The sequence below is a fragment of the Peromyscus eremicus genome, chromosome X (genome assembly GCF_949786415.1).
Source record: "Peromyscus eremicus chromosome X, PerEre_H2_v1, whole genome shotgun sequence".
In the NCBI taxonomy this organism is placed as follows: Eukaryota; Metazoa; Chordata; class Mammalia; order Rodentia; family Cricetidae; genus Peromyscus; species Peromyscus eremicus.
Window position 1 is genome coordinate 22,571,098 of NC_081439.1, and position 22,031 is coordinate 22,593,128.

At 41.5% G+C, this 22,031-nt stretch overlaps 1 protein-coding gene across 1 annotated transcript; it reads left to right on the forward strand.

The window, feature by feature from the left end:
* Positions 1-1,538: 1,538 nt before the first annotated feature.
* On the forward strand, positions 1,539-3,641 carry Tmsb4x (thymosin beta 4 X-linked). The gene is made up of 3 exons (XM_059250562.1): positions 1,539-1,672; positions 2,710-2,824; positions 3,212-3,641. Exons 2-3 carry the CDS (start codon positions 2,725-2,727, stop codon positions 3,244-3,246), a joined length of 135 nt encoding a protein of 44 aa, XP_059106545.1. The 5' UTR covers positions 1,539-1,672; positions 2,710-2,724; the 3' UTR covers positions 3,247-3,641.
* Positions 3,642-22,031: the final 18,390 nt, after the last annotated feature.

Genomic DNA, 22,031 nt, shown 5'->3' on the forward strand with positions numbered 1-22,031 from the left:
AGGCAGCAAGGCTAAGGTTGTGCATTCCTTTGTCCTAAGAAGACACTGGGAGGAAAGACCAGAAATTCTGACAACAGCTGAGGGAGGGGAAATGGAATCACACAGCTCACAGAAAGGGTGTCGGTGTAACTGCTAGCAGAAGAGGCCAGGAATGCACCCTGCAAAACCTTTTCTGTGTTTCAACAAGGCAGTGGACTCCCTGCAAGTGAACATGGGGAGGGAGGAGATGTGTTACCAGAAAGGTGACATCTGAAGCATGCTCAAACAGGTCCCGGGCCCCATTCGAAGGGCAGGAAGGCAGCCACCGAAGCAGAGCACTAACTGGGGAACCGGAGGGGTAACCTTCCCCTGCCTACCCCCATCTCCTTCCTCCCCAGTAAAAGGGAAGTAGATGAAGAAATGGGGAAGTCCAAGCTGCTCCAGCAGTGGCATTATAGGGTCCCTATAACACTTGCCTTCCCAGAGAGGCAAAGCCTCTATCATAAAAATGCTTAGCAAAGGGTTTCTGGAAACATCTCCCCTCCCCCGGGGGCACAAAAAAAGGAGAAGGAATATTTTGTAGTTCTCTGTGTCTCAGAAATAATCCCAACGATGCCTTTTTATAGCCCATGTAGCTTCCTCCTATCACCTGCCAGTTGCAGGCACAAGCTTGGTACCTGTAATTACTTTTTAGTAGCAAGTGGGTCCCTGGTACTCAGCGACTCAGGTGCCATCTTGAAACCCACACCTCTCTACCTGAATCATCCACATGTATTGCCGAAACCTTCCCCCTCAACACCGAGTTCGCGCTTCTGTTTCAATCTTCAGATAGCAGAGCTAGTGGGATTGTGATCTTCAGAAATCCTTGGCTCTCTTTAGCAATCGCTTTTAATTGATGAAAATTAAAAAAAAGGAAATTAACTTCCTTATTGTCGCTCAGTAGCAGAAATTGAATTTGACTTAATTTTTAAGGGGGAGGCTGTGTACTCCATAAAACTCCCAATTACACCGAGTAAATATTACTTATATGACTTGAGTGCTCACGAAGATTATAGCAAACAATATAGATGCTACAATGCTGAAACTTTTCTTTTAAAAAAATCACTCAAGGATCCTTTATCGCCCTCTCAAGGGGGAAGACAGGCCAGGAAGACAAAGAGGGCCGGGTGGGGCGAGTGCGGTCCACTGGTCTGAAAGCTGAGTCACAGGAATCAGACCCCAGCAGCCCTTGTGTGAGGGACGCCGCACCCTATCTTGGGGATGTTGGCTGCAGACAAAGCCAGTTTCGAAGTAAAGGAATGCCTGTCCCCTTAGGTGCCACCTAGGCACCTTAGTTATCGTGCATTGTGCATTAAAACCTTAAGAACAGATTTGGGCGGCTGTCGCAAAAGTTCATTGTAATAAAATAGACGTCAACGGGGTAAAAAGCATTTTGAAGGCGTTTGTTCCTTTTTTAGTTCCGCCATCGACGTGGTTAGTGGGCTCTGGTGGATGGGGATGGGGGGTGGGGAGGTCCGACAAGCCTCTGAACGCCTTTCCGGAGATATGGCCCGAAGGAGTTAAGCGGGACTGCGAATGACATCACCTCATTTACATAGGAGCGTGCATATAGCTGCGCTCGCCGCACCCCTCCCGACAATCCGCAGCGGCCTCTGAGCAGATCGGACTCTCCTTGTTCGCGCACTTCGCTCGGGTGAGCCCCAGGGCCCTTTCCTTCTATCCTCCGCTTCCCTTCCTATCCCGCACAGGCTCTAGCCCCTTGTCCTCTTCATCCTTAAAGCGAGTCCAAGGGGTACTCCCAGGCCAGGTTGTTTCGGGAAATTTGGAGGATGCTAAACTCTTCCAGATGCTGAGTAATGGGAAGGGGAACTTGATGGTTTAAAAAAAAAAATCACAAAATCGCGCATTTTGCTGCTCAGTTTCGAGGGGAACTGTTTTCTTTCCTCGACCCTCACCCCCAAGAGCATTTTCCCTTGCTGTAATTAATCAGAAATAGATCCTTTGTTGTAATGTTCTGTCTTCCCCTTAACGCCCGTTGGCTTCGAAGGCTGTTAATCTGGCAGGCTTAACCTACCCGGGCTGTAGCCTGAAAATTGGGAAGTCCTTGCAGAGGAATGTGTTCAAAGACGGTCGAATAGCCCCTGCATGCAGATCAGTATGCATTTGCGAGAAGTGGGGAGGCAGCTTTGTGTGCCTCGGCTGCTTTGTTGGGCTAGAGCGAGGAGAGGAAGCGAGTAGGGCGGTGGTCGGCGCCTGCCGGCATCAGCTCCCGCCTTTGTGCGAAGGAGAAAGCTGGGCCGCCTGGCATCTTTTGGGGAGCAACCCATCTAGAAAATGTAGATGCATTTTGCGACCTTGACCCTATTTTAAGAGTTTTTACTCGACTTTTCCCTCCTGAAGATGGAAGTGGCTTCGTTGTACTCCGATTTTAATTTTTCAACACTGCAGTTAACATCCCGCAATGATGAATTTCATTATACGGAAATAATCACCTTTAAGAGCCACGTTCGCTCTTTGATTCTTCAAATTGAGAACAGTGAGGGGGAAGATTTTTTTTTTTCCTGTAGAAAGAGGAATGTATTTAGCCAGGAATGGAAGAGGAAAGGAGAGGGAGGAAGTAGGATTTCAGGCTGGAACCTCGGGTCGGAGTGGGAGAAGGTGCTTTCGGAGTTGGGAGAGGCGAGGGCGGGTGGCTCTTTCTTAGCCTTGGTCTTGGCTTTGTACCTGCAGCTCCTTCCGGCAACCATGTCTGACAAACCCGATATGGCTGAGATCGAGAAATTCGATAAGTCGAAATTGAAGAAGACAGAAACGCAAGAGAAAAATCCTCTGCCTTCAAAAGAAAGTAAGCTGTTCGCCCCCACCCATCTTCAGAACAGGCTGGGCGGGAGCAGAGCTGGAGCGGTGGCGGGTAGGAGGAAGGGAGGGGCAGCGGAGAGGATGGGGGGGGGTTGCGGGGGAGGAGCCGACAATTTGATGATGATGAATATGGCCTGCAAAGGTTAATTAAAAACTGTTTTGCAGCCAACAAATGCCGGGCTTTAGTGATTTAATAAGGGAATATTTCATATGCCATTATTATGCAAATACATTTATCAAATAACTGTACTTCTATTTAATATGTAGCCTAGAATTTTTATGATATGAAGAGATTTTTAAATGAAAATATCGTCATTTTATAGACTGCTCTAAACCTCCATCTTTTTCTTTTTCTTTTTTTTTTTTTCTTCAGCGATTGAACAGGAGAAGCAAGCTGGCGAATCGTAATGAGGCGAGCGCCGCCAATATGCACTGTACATTCCACAAGCATTGCCTTCTTATTTTACTTCTTTTAGCTGTTTAACTTTGTAAGATGCAAAGAGGTTGGATCAAGTTTAAATGACTGTGCTGCCCCTTTCACATCAAAGAATCAGAACTACTGACCAGGAAGGCCTCCCCTGCCTCTCCCACCCATCTGTCGGTCTGGCTGGCAGGGAAGGGAAAGAACTTGTATGTTGGTGAAGGAAAAAGCTGGGTGGGAGGTGGTGAAATACAGAGTCAAATTCAAGGTGTCCTGCAGGATGTAAAATGCAGTTTAATCAGAGTGCCATTTTTTTGTTCAAATGATTTTAATTATTGGAATGCACAATTTTTTTAATATGCAAATAAAGTTTTAAAACCTGGCTGGTGTGTCCGTTTGGTGTCTGGAAGGAGTCGTTGAATGGGTGCTAAAACGTTTACAAAAGTGCATGCCTCTTGGTCACTGGGACAAACATCAACAGCCTTGACATCACAGCACTGGGGTACGTGAAATACCTGGGGGGTCAGCTTAAGCTGATTGTGAGTTCCTCGTGGGTTACATGAAACATTTAATGAGAATATTTGCAATCGGGGGGGGGCCCCCTCCACTGCTGGAAGATGGGGACTGTGGAATGAAAGGGAAGGATGGCCAGCCTGGGAAGCTTACATGCACTTTGAGCCTTTTATGGGTTTTAATAAGTCAATATTGAATTTATTGCATATCACTCAAGTAAATAAAAGGTGATGGCTCCGCACATTGGCTTTCGATATCAAAATTAAATTGGCTGACCAATTACCTAGTTAATATCCAACAAGTCGAATTTAGGGCAATCCTGTGAGGTAAAAATAACAGTATATGCTTCAGAAAGGAATTTAGAATGTGTCCTCATATAATGGCTGGTTTGCAGTTGAAGCTCTATTTAAAACCAGCTTTATAAAAGTAAATGCATTTATCATTAAAGAGTGACTTGAACTTGGTGAAATCCTAATAAGGAATGTTTGGGCTTAGAGGACAAATGCGGGACGGGTGAAATCCGGGCCAAGTTTAAAACCAGCAGATAACCATCGGCTGACCTGAAGGTCTTTACTAGAGTCCTCCCTGGTCTCCAGTCATCTGAGCTACATATTTTAGTCGGTGGGTAAAAGCGAAGACCTTGTTTTGACCAGGCCACAACATATAGCAAGAAGAAAAATAAGCTATCAATTTTCTAACAGTAAAATGAACGTGCCTGAAGCTCCTTGATGGATTGCGCTGTTCTTTATGAAGGGGGCAGGTTTATTAAGCCAAATACAGCAGCATTTAAGATCAGTAGCTCACCCACTATCTCAGCAAGGATAAAGTATATACAAGATAAATGTCCAGAGTGAGCTCTCTCCTTAAAACTAGCTTGTGAAAATACCGGCTTGCCGTGGGGGCGGGGTGGGGGGTGTTGTGCATTACTAAACCCAGTTGATTTCCTTTGCTCAACACTTCCTTTGAGAAATGTACATGAAACCACCGGCCTGTGGTTTAGACAATCGAGGAGACCATCAGTGAACAGGCCTTTATCTGCCTGTCAAGGGTAGGATGGGTGGATGTGTTGGGCCACAGTTTGTTCATCCTGCGGAGAGGAGACAGAAGGAGCCAGCACAAAGGTTCTGGGGGTGGCAGTCCTCTGGCCTTGACATTCTTTACTCACCTACAAGGCAGGGTATAGGCTCAATGCAAATGTTCAAACCACAAAGAGAAGCCAGAACCATGCAAGTTTTTGTTGTGTGCATTTTCTAAACAATGCAAGATGAAAGGCTGGGTTTTGTTTTGTTTTGTTTTTCATTCACACAATTCCAGGGTTCCTCCGTTTTAAAAAGGAAGGGAGAGGAATAATTTAGAAAGGTCAGTGATGGAAAAGGCACCCGTCCTGTCCCAGGAAGACCAAGCCAAAAACGTAGTGGGTAGAATTAGACAGAAGGCAGAATTAGAAATCTAGAGCTGGGGATATAGCTAAATCGGTAGAGTGATTGCCTAACATGCACGAAGCATGGGGTTTGATTCCTAGAACCGCATAAACCTAGCATGCTGGAGGCAGGAGGATGAGAAGTTCAAGTCACCCTCAGCTACATAGCAGGTTTGAGGCTAGACTGGGATACAAGGGACCCTGTCTCAAAATAATGACAATGAAAGAAATTTAGAAATGACTAAATGCTAGCTCCTGGTGTGAGAAATGGGTGCAAAGTCAGAAACATCTGCCCATATCAACTGATATTGGAATTCAAGTAAAATGCTACAGAGGGATAGAAAAGGGTACTCGGCTGCTGTTCTGTTGTTGTTGTGATGGTCGTGGTGGTGTGTGTGTGTGTGGGGGGGTGCTGTTTATTATTACTATTATTATTTTTAAACTCTTTCTTTGATCACGCATTCTGTATTCTTCTGAAGAGAGAATCTTTCAGTAGGACTGGAGGTGCTTAAGAATCAGTATGGGAATTTATGTTCTTGCTATCTGAGCACTTCAGGTTGCCAGTATTTTCAGAGATGTTGAAGGAGACACTAAATTTATCATTAGTATGAGAGAGAGAGAGAGAGAGAGAGAGAGAGAGAGAGAGAGAGAGAGAGAGAGAGAGAGAGAACATTTCAACTAGAGACCCTTGCTACCACATCTTTGACTGGTCGGTCTCCTCCCAGAAGGAATCAGGCCAAAGGAGCTTATGTAAACTGCAGGCAAACTGGACCTAGCGGTGCATGCTTATAATCCCAGGACTTGGGAGGATAAGAGATAAGGATCAACGAAAGTTTCAGGCCAGTTTGGCCAATAGTGCAAAACCTCTGTGTATAAAATAAAATAAATAAAATAAAAACTAGTCACAGAGTTTTGCAGTTCTGTAAACTTTGAATCAACTGAGATGAATACAACAGAACTAGAGAAAATGAGAGGCTGGCTGAAAGACCCTTGGATTGGAGCTATTCTCAAAGCTCACTAAATTTTCAATTCTTTTAGCTATGCCAATTCCAGTCTTCTAGTGGATGGACTTCTAAAGCTAGTTCTCCGAAGAACTACACACTTCGGGTGGTGTGCGCGAAAGGACTGAGTGAGCGTGGAAGTAGAAGTCATGTGGGCAGACAAACAGTCCCATGTGCACAGAGCCTCTCAGCTTTACCAGGCTTCTTCCAGCCCTCAGCATCACAGTTAGGTTTTGTTGCCTATACATGCATGGGAAGAATCTGTTTATTTCCCCCAGAGAAGCATAATTCCTCAAGACACAAAAAGAAGTTTGTTTCTTTTTTTTTAATATATATATTTCTAAAAGTATGAGTGCTATTCATGCTTCCTAGAAAGAATATTACATTTTGGAAACCGTGTTACAGCCAAAAAATAAATTTAAAAAAATTGTGCATCTTTCTTAGCTCAAACATGTACATTTAAAACATTATTCAGTAATACAGAGAGCACCAAATGCTTCATTTTCCATAGCAGCCCTCATGGGCCTAGCATGAAAATAAGAAACACAAAATACCCTTTTTCTCCTTTATTCCACCATGCTCACTTTTATATTATGTTTTCAAAATTTATTTATAGATTACATTGTAATCTAAGAGAAAGAAACACACCGTTTGGGGATTCATCTGTATTTCATTTGCATGGAGTGAAAAAAGGGGACAACTGCAAACTTAAGACAGAGATGTAGAAAGAATTGAGACTTGCATTCATCTGTTTATATTTTCCTTAGGCACTTGTATAGCCTTCTGTCTCTCTAGGCACGTTGTCTGGGTCTTGCTATCCTCAATCCTGTGGACAGAGCTGTGCATGCTAGTTTTATTGGGTGTATATTGTGTATTCTTCTGTGTCTAAATATCTTGCATGGTAACTGAAACATATTAGAGCTTTGCTGTTTAGCTAGAGCTTTGCCCCTTAATTGATGGAGACTTCATGTAATGTACTTACTTGGGAGTACTTTTGAACATGTGACTAGTGTTCTAGACAACACTATTATATATGTGTGTGCTTTTTTATGAAAAGGGGAAATGTCAAGTTTAATTTAAAGAAAATAATCAGAAATTATCTACAACAATACTTTGTCAGCCCGAGAGAGAGAAGAGAGAGAGAGAGAGAGAGAGAGAGAGAGAGAGAGAGAGAGAGAGAGAGAGAGAGAGAGAGATGGTTGGAGAAAAATAACGATGACATTTAGCTTAAGAAATTCTAAGTTTCTTACAAATCAACTTCTTTCAGAGTGTAAGAAACCTAAGGTCATTTTAAATACCAAAAATATATGTAGGCTCCTCTCTCTGAATATCCTGTACATTTAAAGAGATAGTTGTACAAAATTTTTCTTGTATTTCTCTCTCTCTCTCTCTCTCTCTCTCTCTCTCTCTCTCTCTCTCTCTCTCTCTCTCTCTCTCTCTCCCTCAACATAGGATCAATTATTTGTTTCTGCCAACTCTAAATCCTTTAAGTTGCCAGACAAAGAACATTGGAATATTCCATTTTGTTTATTTATATGTCTCTTCACCAATTTCTCTAGTAGTCACAGTTTCTTTTATATTCCCCACTATTACTTAAATAGTGGTCATAAGTGTTTAATCTCCCTTGAAACTCTGTCATTTCTCATCTTTTCCTAAATTTGCTGCTCCAGGCTGAGCTGGTAAGCTCCAGCGTCTCCTCTGCAGTATTTTGTTTTATTTTGAGACAGGGTCTCAGTATGCAGCTCAGGCTAGCCCATCACTCAGAATCTCTCTGCTTCAGCCTCCCCAGAGTTGATATTAGAAACATCACCATGGTTGGACTTTTGAAAAATCTTTTGAAAGGATATATTTAGAGAGCTTTGAATACTACCTTGCCACTGCCCTTGGTTAAGCTGATTTGAATCTGTACTTACAGCTAGTGACACAGGCTCCACATTAAGCCAGAGTGATGGATCACTAGTCTACTCTCTACCAATGTTTATTGATTGTCTATTGCATGTTGAGTGTTTTATTTGCCACAGACATATAGTCATAAGTAAAAGCCATGCATAGTCCCTTTCCTTGTATGTCTTCCATTAATTGGAAGACGCCGTTTTTTGTCTGAATGGAGAATGCAAAGACGTTGTTCCCTTGAATGTCTAAATCCCATGGTTCAGGAGGTTGAGGCAGGAGGATCAGAGTTTCAGGGCCATTCTTACCTATATAGTGAGTTTGAAGCCAGCCTGAGATACATGAGACTCTATCTTAAATAAGTAAATAAATAAATAGGCTGATGAGATGGCCTCAATAATGGGGGAAAGGGTGAGGTAAAGGTGCCTGCCACCAAAACTGTCAATACGCATTCAATCCCCCAACCACATACAGTAGAAGGAAATAACTCCTGCAAGTTGTCCTCTGATCTTTATTTTTGTGCTCTAAACAAACACACAAATAAACATATGGCAGCAAATCCTGGAGGCTAGCCAGCCTAGTCAAAACAGCAAAACAGCAAGAAAGGTTTAGTGAGAGACCCTGTCTCAAAAGATAAGGTGGTGGAGAAGTCATTGAGGAAGACATAGTCTATCAATTTCTGGTGTCTGCACAGGCCAAAATGAATGAAGACACCCTCTCCACACCCATACAGCACACACACACACACACACACACACACACACACACACACACACACACACAATGTTGAATTTCCCAGACAAATACTTCTTATTGCTAAATTCTTCCTCTGTTAATCTCACGTCTCAAACTTGACTGTAAGATTGTTGGAAACAGAAATGTTCATTGGAAACCAGGGAAGGTAGTAGTACATGTCTATAACTCTGGAGCTAGAGCTAGGAAGACTACCACAAAGTTTAGGCCAGCCTGGTCTATGTACATCAAGTTCCAGACAAGCAAAGGCTGCATAGCAAGACTCTTCTGAAAGAAAGAAAGAAAGAAAGAAAGAAAGAAAGAAAGAAAGAAAGAAAGAAAGAAAGAAAGAAAGGAAGAAAGGTTCGAATTTTGAAAACTCTCAGGGAATTTAGCAAGCACATGGGTGCTCAAAGCTCTCTGTAAGTACAGTACCTGATTGGCTAAGGGATAGGGCCATATTTATTTAGTAGGATTCCACAGCTTCAAGTATCAATGAGAGGGTCAAGTTATGTTCATAATCTATTCAAAGCAGCAGGAACTATTCCTGTCCCATTCTTGTCAAACCACAGGAAATTATGCTTTTCCTCATTACCACATTCAGCTCTGTAAGTAGCTGATAGCTTTGCCTACACAGTCTTTCTGATAGTGTTTTCTCAATTTAGAAACAAAACTATTTCATAAGATACACACACACACACACACACACATGTAAAATGTCAGATGCCATGTGTTTGCTCCTATTTAAAATACTGGCTTGCTTGGAGGTCAGAAAGAGTTATTCTTTTCTTCACAAATGTCTATTGAGCACCCACCGTGTGCTGGACTCTACTAGCTGTTGAGAACACAAAGAAATCCTGGGTCTGGTACTGGGCCGATGTAAGAGCCAGACCCTACATGAGTGAAGTCAGTCCCCTAAAATGTAAGTCATGTGTGTGAACATTCAACTATTCCCTCAGTTCCTGTTTTGTTCAGTAAGATGCTGGGCTAGGAGATGAATTGGAACTGGATTGGGAACATCGACAACACCTGCTGAAGGAGTTTGAAAATCACCCTTAGGCAATTGGGAGATATCAGAGGTGAATTCAGAGTCCTCATGAAGCAGCTTGTAGCTCCTGTCTGCTATGTAGGCATAAGGAAGGTTGGGCAAGAAGAAACAGTCCATACTTGTCATCCCAAAAGCCGATTAAGATCACCTTGTTACAGAAAGCTGGCACAAGGAGGTAATAAATTTTACTTTGATTGGGATTTCTTAGTGGCTATGTGAGCTTGGAGTATCTCTAAATTCTAAACATTTTTTTGCGTCCATTTGCTACCAATTTGAGACTGATATGAACAGAAAAGCAATAGTTTTGAATGTTTAAGATTACATCATTTTGTGTGTGTGTCGGGGGGAGTCTCTAAGGCTTGCTGTCCATTGGGTCTCCAAAAGCTGGTCTTCAATAATGTATCAGGCTCCTGAATCTGCTACAACAAATAGTCACAATCTTCAGACGCTAAAACCACAGAAATAGGGTTGGAAGTAGAGTACTCATCTAGCATGCACAAAGCTCTGCCTTTGATCCCCCAGGATGGCATAGGCCAGGTGTGAGAGTGCTCACATGTAATTCCAGCACTTTGGAGATAGAATCAGGAGCTTCCAAAGTTCAAGATTATCCTCAGCTACACAGCAAGTTCAAGGCCACCCTGTAGGACAGGGAACCAGTCTCAAAAAACAAAATAAAAGAAAACATCAAATGAAGACAACAATGGAAATGTCCATTCTTCCAGTCAGTCCTGGAGGCAAAAAAGCTTGCCATTAAGGTATAGCTGTGCCACACTCTTTTCAAAGGGTCTAAGGGAGAAGGTTTCATTGCGTCTTTCAGTTCCAGATGGCTCTAGCCATTCTTCAACTGTAATTGCGTATTTTCAACACTTGTATTTGTCTTTTCAGTTTTCTCTGCCTTCTCCCATTTCTTATATGGGCACTCTGTTGGATTGAGGGTCCACCTAGGTCATGCAGAATGATCTCATCTCCAAATACTTAACTACATCTGCAAAACCCCCTGTTCCAATAATTTCATATTCATGACTTCCAGGGGTTTCGGACATTTGGTGGGGGCTGCTATTCAACCCACTATAAATCCTAATAGGTGAGTCAAGTCATCACATCGTGATGGCTAGTTAAGATCACTATTGGGAGCTAGTTAAGATTCAATAAGTGGGTCTGTGGAAGGACAGGCAGAAATTGAGAGTTTTTTCACATTGTATTAGTTACTTTCCCCATTATGTGACAAAATACTCAATTAAAATCAACTCGAGGGAGGAAAGGCTTATTTTGGCTCATGGTTTAAAGGGAGACTGTCCATCATGGTGGGAGAGGCATGACAGTGAAGGACTGTGGTGGCAGGAGTATGAAGCTACTGCTTGCTATATCTTGGCAGAATCTAGAAGCAAACGAATTGGACTATATGAAGGCCCCAACTATAACTTTCAAAGCCTGGACCTCAGCAAACCACTTCCTCCAGCTCAACTGTACCTCCTAAAGGCCCTATAACTTCCTAAAACAGAGTTATCAGCTGGGAAGCAAATGTCCAAGCACAACCTTGTGTGAACCATTTCACATCTAAACCATAACCCACTTTAGTTGACAGATGACTCCATCATTTAAGAGCTAATAGAGAAAAACTTGTAGGAACTGTCATTTAGTGGAGACAAAGGGAATGGAATAGAAAGAATGTCAAAGATTTTCTGTTGCCTGTAACTACAGACATGAATGACACAGGTGTCATAGAAGACAATTGTACCATTATAGTAAATTAAAATATCACCAAAGATGGGAAAAATACCATCTGGGAGAGAAGTAGATGCATGCCTTCATAAATAAACCTTTCCAAGTAAGGTTTCCTTAAAAGTGAGAGTGAGTTACAGGGTTTCTGATGCAGGATTGGGTGAAGAAAAATGGTGAAGCGCCCAGGCTTACCTAAATTAAGGCCAACTTAAACTAGAATAAATGAAGGAAAGTAAAAAATGGGAACTCGAGTTTGTGCAGGAACAGCTGTAATACCTAACCTGAACATATGATCTCAACAATTGTTGTTAACTTGAATTCAAAGGTGAGAACTTTGTGAACTTGTGTGCATAAACATAATTGCTTTAAGCCCCATGTGTGTGCCTCAAGTATTTCTCTAATGTTCCATTGACTTTCTATGTGTTCTCTGTTATAACTGACTTGCAAGAATACATACATATATCAAGAATGGGCACAGTTTTGGGAAGAGGAGGCAGGAAGACTTTGAATTCAAAGCCCAGCTGTGCTATGTATAGAGAGACCCAGTATGAAGAAGACAAAATGGAACAAGATGAAGCCACACCGAATCAACAAAGGCAACTACTGTTCTGAACCTTCATTCTCTGGGGAGTTGTTCTCTGAAGCAGGCCATGAACTTTCCCAGTAGAGAGATGGTGATCAAAAAGCAAGTCAATTTAGGTCTGCAGCCCGTGCGTGTTTCAATCAATGAATTCTTCAGATTGGAAAAATGCAAGGTCAAAGGAAGACATTAGGAGCCATGTGCCCCACAGAAGTATGGGGAGTTTAAGGTCAGCCTGGGCTACATAATGAGACTTTGTCTCCAAAAACGCACACAGGGGACTGTAGAAGTAACGGATCAGTAAAGAGCACTTGCTGTTCTTTCATAGAGTTGGAGTTTGGTTCCTGGCACCCATGTACAGAGGCTCACAACTGCTTGAAAGTTCAGCTTCAAGGGATCCAATGCCCCACTCTGACATCTGTGGGCACCCTTTCCCAAACACACACAGACACAAACAAATTTTTGACAGCTGGAATTTATCTTTTTCCCATCTCTCCTGGAAGCTGACACCTGAGAACACCGCCATCATTGTACATCTAGAATTTCTTAGGCATTTTGCTTGGCCAAGGCCAGTTATGACTTGCTTCCAATCCTTACATCACAGGTGTGTCCAGGTAAGAGCCAGTAGGGTTTGAGGGTGAATTAGTGCTCTAAGGCACAGGACCAGGTGAAGCAGAAATGTGAGGGGCCCACACCTAGCTGAAGGAAGCTGCCGAACTGGCCAGCTAACTGTCATTTTAACCTCAAGTCCCTGACTTCTGTGCTATAGGCTTGGTCACAGGGAGGCAAATTGAGTTCATTCTTATCAGCATTAAAAACAAGATATTAAACAAAACAAACAACAAAAACAAATCACTACAAAGAAATAGAACAGGACTTACCAGATTCTGCTCCTAGGAACCATAGGAACTATTGAATCAAATTTCCCTGAATTATTTATGTATGAGAGAGTAGATGTCTCTCTCTCTCTCTCTCTCTCTCTCTCTCTCTCTCTCTCTCTCTCTCTCTCTCCTCTCTCTCTCTCTCTCTCTCTCTCTCTCTCTCTCTCTCTCTCTCTCTCTGTGTGTGTGTGTGTGTGTGTGTGTGTGTTGTATGCACATGCTGATCTGTGATGTAAATGTTTATAGTGTGAGTCACAGCCACGTTTGTTAGGACTCCCATTTCCCAGCCTTTACCCTTGTCACAGCTTCATCTCTTTTTCTTTTCCATCTGGCTTAGATTCCTAATCAGTCACTTCACACTGAATTTGAACCAACTCTTTCCACTTCATACCCTAGTCCAGAATCCAGTCACTTATTTTCCAATTTTCAGCCAAACTTTCAACTACTAGAAGATAAAATGATAGGCTTTCCTGTAACACCCCCTCTAAACTTCTTGCTTATTCCTTGTCATCTTCTTTGTGTGAACATCACTACTGCCAAGAGATTGACTTTTCTCCTCTGCGAAGTATAGGAAAGGTGGCCATAACACATGGGGTTGCTGAGAGTGTTGACAGAAATAAGTATATCACAGACGCTCAATATACGGCCTTTAATTGCAACCTTCTTCGTTCTCAAATAAACACCGTGATTTCTCCCCTTGCTTGGCCTCTTGTTGGCTTTTGACAACACTGACCACACCCTACTTTCTTAGTCCATATCATCTCTCATCACATGCTAGTCTCTAATTTCTCTGTTCTTGTTCCATCCATTTGTCAGATATGTATGCAGGCAAAACATACATTCACATACAAATGTTTTTTAAAAATTGAGAATTTCTAATATTCGAAAGAATGCACTACACCCTTCAACCCCAATTGCTGATGACAAACACTTTAATACATTTTTATCACGTTTTTTTTCTCTCCTCTTTTTCCCTTGAATTCTTTTACAGCATCACAGTCTATGTCCTGAGAAGGACGTTCTCTCACATACTGCAGTGCAGTGACCAAATGCAGGTATTTGTAACACCAGTACAATGATAGGAATATCTGATGTAAAGTCCATCTTTCAACTTGGCCACTTCTATTGTCCTCCATAACACTTTTCTTCCTCCTCATCTGAGATCCAGTGTGGAATCACGTCCTGCATTTAGTCATTACAGCCTCTTAATCTGCAATAATCTCTTAGCTGTTGTTTGGTTTTTAAGACATTTAGAGTTGTTTGGTGTTTGTTTGGTTGGTTGGTTTTTGGTTTTTCGAGACAGGGTTTCTCTGTGTAGCTTTGCACCTTTCCTGGATCTCGCTCTGTAGACCAGGCTGGCTTCAAACTCACAGAGATCCGCCTGCCTCTGCCTCCCAAGTGCTGGGATTAAAGGTGTGTGCCACCACCGCCCGGCAGGGTTGTTTTTTTTTTTTTAAATGTGAATCAAATGGCTGTTAGAAGTCCTACCACTTTGGATTTGCCAATGTGTTTTTATAACCAGAGTGAGGTAATTGTGGGTAGGAAGCACAGTAAGGGAGATGTGTCCTCCTTCATACCTCACACCAGGAGGCATAGGATATCAGCTTGTCCAATTTTCTGGTGATAAATTTGCTCACTTGTTTAAGTGGCTTCCACAAGAGCTCTTCATTTCAAGCCCACCATTTGCCCCTTTGTAATCCTGTAAGGAGATCTGAGATTCAAGTCTGTCCTTCTTTTAAAATGTAACAGATAGTTATTATTATTGAAGATTCTTGTGAGAATCAAGAATTTCTATGATGTTCCCTCTAAAGGTGCATTTCTATCTTTTGTGCAACAAGACTTTTCCTGGGGAGAAGCTACAAATGTACCTACTCAGTCCAGATAGAGAGCCCACAATAGACAAAAGTACAGATACCACCGCAGTCCAACTTGGTGAACCAATGAGTTTTATTGTCACCAAAGCCCACCCCAGCACCAGTAACAGCTCACAAGAGCTGGGAACCTGGAGAACTGTGCAGCCTCCAGGAAGCTCAATAGATTGGAGAGTGTCCTTTCCATGGGGTTCAGCTGGTCTCTCTTCCAGGCAGCTGGTCTGCTTGAGTCTTCTGTGCAGTTTGGTTTGTATGGGAGTGACTCTCCGAGGTCTTGATTGTTTACTCTTGAGAGGGAGGGGCCTAGTGAATCTGGTCAGTTTCCTGGACTTCCTTAAGCTATTTGAAATTGTTTGCCTTCTGGTTTAAGAAGCTTCCCTGCAAGATGGAATGTTTCAATAGAGGAGGAGATTGGGACCATCGCTTTGATTGAACCATGGCAGAGTGATAATCCCAGCACTTGGGCAGCAGGAGGATGACTGCCAAGTTTATGGCCAGCTTGAGCTAAAATAGGGAGTTCACGACTAGTTTAGTCTGGTTAGCTAGATCTTGTCTCAAAAGACAGACAGACAGAGACAGAGAGACAGAGACAGAGACAGAGACAGAGAGGGGAACCAAAATGAAACCAAAAACATCAAAACCAAAATGTGTATGTGTAAATCACATTCCCATTCAGCTCACTCTAGATCTTTAACATTTATTTCCATAACCACAAATCGTACTCAGCTTCCATGATCTGGTAGAGAATTTGCATGTCATGACTACCCCAAGGGCCTGCAGTGATAAGGGTAGACAAAAGCAGAGCCTTTCAGGTCCCTGCTGGATAAGGGTTTTTGCTTTGTGACGAAAATGTGAACAGCTGGATGCGGCCTACAGTGAGGCCATTTCTGCTGCTGAAACACAGGAAGAAGGCTCTTGTTTCGGAGAATCAAGAAGTTCCTTCAGAACTGCAAGCTTGACTTCTGTCAAGTGTAAACATTTCGGTAAGCCTTAAGCAAACACCACCTGTTCTCCTGGTCAAGCACACTTTCCCAGCCCAAGGGTAGGAGGGGAATAAAAAGGTTGAGAGCTTCAAGGATGGCTGGCCCTGTTCCATTTTCTCCCTGGAAAAAATGTCTTCATCCAAGTGCTGGTGTTTGCTCATGACAATTGTGCCCTATATTATCTACATCCTGGGGCCAGGGCTAACATAGCTACGTATCTTGACAATGAGTCACCTCCCCACCCCCAGCTCAGTTTAAAGACATTTTTGATTAAGGATTTATTATGGAAACCAGGAAAAAGCCAGCTATTTCGATGAGACTTAGTCTCAAAATCTCTAATATGTAATAATAAATAATGCAGAGAATATAAGGCACAATTGATTTTCCAAGACAGAGCAGAAGCCTTCCTCTCTGGTCCCTGTTCCAGAAATAGCCACTTGTTTTGTTCTCGCAGAGGTGGAGATGGAAAGTGAAGTTTCAGGATCAGTACATGTGCTCTGCTCTTCAGCTTTGGCCCAGCCCTGAACTTTTCAAAGTACTTTCAATTTTGAAAGTGCACGTGGATGGCCCTGACGGCAAGGGGGGGTCTCGAGCGAATGCTTCAGCCTTACTCACTTTTAGTCACGTGCTTCCTTTCACCCAGTTTAGGAGTCAGGTAGTTAAGCCACATGCACCCCTTAGCCTTGCCTTGGCTAACACCTCTGCTCTGTGCTCTCTCCAGTGCCTAAGGTCCATGCTGTTTTTCAAGAACATGGAGGTTACTTTGTGTCTATCTCAAACCAGCTAACACCAATGTTTCATTTCCCATGGCAAGTGACCTTTGGAGGGCAGAGGACTGAAAACTACACCCTCATGTCCTAGCAACAGTCCCATTTTCTGCACATACGTCTTCTGATTCCACATAAGCAGACCACCAATTACTCCACTTTCCTCAGCCTCAAATCACCATTTCCTGCATCTCAGACCATTCTATTTCTTTATCCCATAAACACGTCTAAACCCTACCTTCAGGATAAACTCTTACAAATCAACTCTTCATGGATCAATTCTTTCTCTTGTGCAAAACTTACTGCTCCAATGACTGAGACACTTCAAGCTGAGCAGAATGCATTTTGCTTAGCAACATCTTGAAAAGCAAAGCACTATGGACTTCTCATTTATTGGCATTCCTTGCTTTCCCTGGGTAATACTTTTTATTAGTCTCTTGTTTAGCTTCTAATAAATGCAAAAACAAATATACATTTTAATATCCCTTCCCCTCATGCTATTGATAGTATGAGTCATTTTAAACCTCAATATTGTCATGTTAAGAATAATTCATGTTTTTTTTTATTTAAAATTAATCTAACAGTATAGAATAGACTACAGGAAAAAGGACAAGTTCTAACCTCCAAAACATTTTCCAGTCACAGCTACTGTTAATTGTTTTATGTGAATCAAGATATTTTCTAGTAATCATGTTAGTGGCAAGAAGCACTGAGAAGGTTTTAGAAATAGAAGAACTAGTTATTAAAGATAAGTCACTGTTAAAACTCAAGTGATGTAAGCTTACAATGAATTGCATTATATGACGGCTGGGGGCAAAGCTCAGTTGGTAGAGTGGTTGCTTAGCGTACACAAAGCCTTGGGTTCAGTCCCTAGCACAACATAAGCGGTGCATACTGGTGCTTGTCTTTTATCCCAGCACTAAAGACAATCAGAAATTCAAGGTCATTCTCAGATTCAATAGAAGGTTGAGGCCAGCCTGGGCTCAGTGAGACTTTATCTCAAAATAAACAAACAAACAAAAACAAACAAAACTCAGGTATGTTATATGGAAAATGAAGGTAATAAACACTCAAAACACATCACAACCTAAATCGTTTCACTGTATTTTACCTTTTCTGTGCAATTGGGGTTGGTTTCATGATTTCTATGATGAAGATACTATAAAATGGTGACTGCTGTTCACCCCTTCCAAATTCCTTCTGAGGACTTCACATTTCCATTGACACAATATAAACTGTCATTCCCCAAAAGTGCAAGTAGATGATGTAAAAAAGCAACCAAAATACCAAGAGAATTTTTCTCAATTTAATGAAAATCAGCATTCTAATAAATGACATTGCCTAGGTAAAAAAATTAGCCAATGCTCATGAATACAAAAATGTTATTTCCTTTTGATTATAAAAATGCCCAAGTAGACAAGAATTCTCTTTTCTCACCCTGAAATGTCTTCTCTCTGAGTAGACAAATAATGTATGTAAATACTCTCCACTTAGGATGGAAAGATTAATTCCCTTGATACACACTCCAGTGAACTGGATTTAGTATCTCACCTCCAAAGAATTAACTATGGAAATTGAATGGGAAAATAATAAAACTATGGTAAAGAAACTTAGGATATACCTCTTCAACTAAATGATGACAGGCACCATTACCAGGGAGAGAAGTTAGGCACTCTTTGATACGTTTTCACAGGAAAGTCTGGTCCTCTCTTTCAAACACCTATCTCCCGAAGAAATGGGAGATGGCTCCACTGGTAAGGTGCATGGAATGTTAAGCATAAGCCACTAAGCACCCAAGCAAAGAACCAGGCAAACCCCGCATACACCTATAACCCCATCACTGGAGAGGTGGAGACATCTGGGACTCACTGACCAGCCAGTTCAGCCAAGTTGATGAGCTCCAGATTCAATAAGAGGTGCTGTCTCAAAAAATTAGGTGAAGAACCATTGAAGAAGACATCCTGATGTCAATCGCTGGTCTCCAAATGCACGCGCGTGCGCGCACACACACACACACACACACACACACACACACACGTGGACGCATATATACCAAGAAGGAGGAGAAGATGAAGGAGGAGGAGAAGGTGGCAAGTGTTAGACAAGTCTAAACTAAGAGGCTGTTTATAAAATACTGACCACAATTCTGAAAACCAACTAGGTCACGAAAAAAGACAGAAAGATGATCATCAACAACAAAAACCTGTCACAGACCAGAGGAGACTATGAAGATAGGCTGACTACATGTGATGTGGCATCCTAATGACTCTGCAACAGAAGGAGGAAATCTCACGGAAACAGTGAAGAAATTGGAATAAATTCTGGCGGTTTGTTAATAATCATCTACCATTGCTAGTTTCTCAGTTGTGGCAAATGCACCACACTGCTGTAAGATGCTAACAATGGGGAAGGTTGGGTAAGAGATGAACGAAGTACCAAGCATTACTTGCAACTTCTCTGCAAATATAGAAGTATTCTAAAAGAAAATGTATTTAAAGAAACTAAACAACAGCAAAAGATACTATCTTTAATCAGATGCTAAGTATATGCAGCATAGATTTGGTTTCCTAATTCAATATCCCTCATATCCTTTTATGGTAAAGACCTACTTTTCATAGGGTAAACTATCTGTATTCCACTTGTAATATGATATGACAGGCAGTTTAGTGCTTAATGTAGCTAAAAGCAAGATTCGATGTTTGACATCAGCTTGTGAATTCTGTTTGATTCCATAGTCAAAATCTCAGCCCATCTTTGTCTAGAGAAACTTAGCATTTGTGTGTATTGAATGTTTGAATGTTTGAATCAGTGTGAGTAAACACTTACCGTGTCCTGGACTAATAATTGAAAGCACTTGTCCTGCTGAAGGTCAGCCAGCAGTACCATCTTTGGTACCAAGAGCAACTTGACTGTAATTAAAACTTTCATTTGACTAGCAAAAGTAAAGAACCACTGGAAATTAAGGTAGTGATGGCAGAACCTCTGGGGGATAGGTCTATAATTGCTCTCAATAATTAGACTGCTACAGAATTGAATGTGCATGCACTCTTTTCACTGCTGAAGTCTCACTTTGCAAGGAAGCCAATGTTCTGACAGTGGCAGCTCATTTAGGACCAATGGTAGATATTGTTTATTGTTCATTGCTGTCACCTAAACTCTGTTACTCATTGGGAACTGTACTATGAGTTAGAAGTCTGATTTCTTATACTAATTGCAAATGTGGGACTATGGGTAAGCTAGGTCCTTCCATGACTTTTCTAGACTAGAATTTCCAAATCTTGCCAGTAAGATAATTGAGTGATTAAATTCATTTGAGTCTTCCAATAGAAGAGTTTGGAGTTTTTATTGTAAGAATGAAAACAATACTCCTTAATAAGACTTCTTTAAACAGAAGTCATTGGTTACCACTGATGGTGGGTTTTTTTAAATTGTTATATATTCGTGTGTGTGTGTGTGTGTGTGTGTGTGTGTGTGTGTGTGTGTGTCCAAGTACATATGGAGTCCAGAGGCAGGTGTCTGTTGTTGTCTTCTTCAGTTGCTTTCCATGTTCAGTTTTAAGCTAAGGTCTTTTGTTGAATTAAGAGCTTGCTAGTAGGCAAAGTTTTCTGGCTATCAAGTCCCAGGGTTCCTCCCGTCTCCACCTCTCCAGTACTAGCAATGCAGTCACACACACACACACACACACACACACACACACACACACTCACACACTCACACACACACACACACACACACACACCATTGCCCAGCTTTTCTTTATGTGGCTGTTGCAGATCAAACTCATGCCCTCATATTTGTGCATCAAGCTGTTTACCTAACAGAGCACAGACCCATCTCCCCAGCCCTATTTATATATTCTTTTTAGTACTTTACACTTCAAAATGAATGCATATATGATCTCTATACACATGTACAAATCATACACACACACACACACACACACACACACACACGATCAAATAGCATTTTAGTATAAAGAAGAATAGAAAAAGATAGAAAATTGTGTTTGAAAGATAATAAGGATATATACTAACTCATTTCCTGTTGAGTCTTAGTTAAACTAAGGTATTATAGTCCAGTGAACATTCATCCTTTTTAATGAGACCTTTGCTAAGACACTTTGAAAACTGAACTTAGCTTCTCAGTCCATTCCCTGTCTTTCTTTTTCCATTTGCCAGTCTTAATATTTGTACTTTCTCTTTATAGACCCTACTCCTCAGTTTTTATCTCCCCCTCATTAAATTAAACAAACAACGAGCTTTAAAAAGAACATTCCTCATGGCAGATATCTTGAGAGAGCTCATATTTATTTTAAACAGAATTCTTGCCAGACCGCCCAAGTGGACACTCCTAATTCTTCATTAGTCATCAGTATATTTCACTATAGATACAATGGCATAAAAATGGTGGAGGCCAGCACCAATTAATCCTCTGACAGCCCCTTAGGACAACACACAATAACGAGAACATTTTTCTATCTTGTTCTAGAACACTCATGAACATCTTCCTCTTGATGTTTGTTTTTTACAAATAACAAAATCATATATTGCTATATGCATGATACTATACTAAATTACTATGTTTAGTGCCTACTTGCTGGGATGTTAAAAATGAAGTTGCCACTCACCATGTTTCTCAATAGCCAAAGAGATTTCTTTGTTTAAGAATATGCAAGCATTACCATCTTTAATGTCATTTAAAATTAGATTTGACTGCTTTTTAACACAATGATGTAATCAGTGGTCAGCTACATCAAAGAATAACGGATGTGTTTAAATCAATAAATTTGTACACAGAAAAATCAGCCATTTGAGTTTCCCCACGAGTAATTTAGGTTGATAGAGATCTGAGTGTGCCTGAGTCACCTCTGGCTCAATATTCTTGGCTGATTGGTACCCATCACAACTAAGGATTCTGCCATTTTTCATAACTCTGATGTTTAAATCAAATAATGAAAGGACTCTGTAGTAATGTTAAGACACCATCTAAGTCTTCACTGGTAAGAACCAAGAAGTACACTGTAGATTATTGGATTTATTGTGTTAATGAAAAATGTACACAGAACCAGTTTCACAAGCAAAATTCAGGTTGATCTTCTCTTTGAAAACGTGACCTGATTTTTTAATCGGATTGCTCTAAGTATACTTTTTGCTAATTTAATGTATGACTACATTCCTGCTTCTATTTTCCCACCAAAACTTTTGTTCTAATGAGGAAAATAGTTTATAATGAATTTGATGACTCAGATAATGTCTCTTGTAAGAATGCTATTTACATTTTTAAAAATGTATTTATTGGGCCAGGGTGGTGCACGCCTTTAATCCCAGCACTTGGGAGGCAGAGGCAAGCAGATCTGAGTACAAG

Excerpts from the sequence above, each read along its gene's own strand:
- Tmsb4x (XM_059250562.1), top strand. The coding sequence starts at position 2,725 with ATGTCTGACAAACCCGATATGGCTGAGATCGAGAAATTCGATAAGTCG. Across the intron at positions 2,825-3,211 it reads TCCTCTGCCTTCAAAAGAAA|CGATTGAACAGGAGAAGCAA; the intron begins GTAAGCTGTTCG and ends TTTTTTCTTCAG.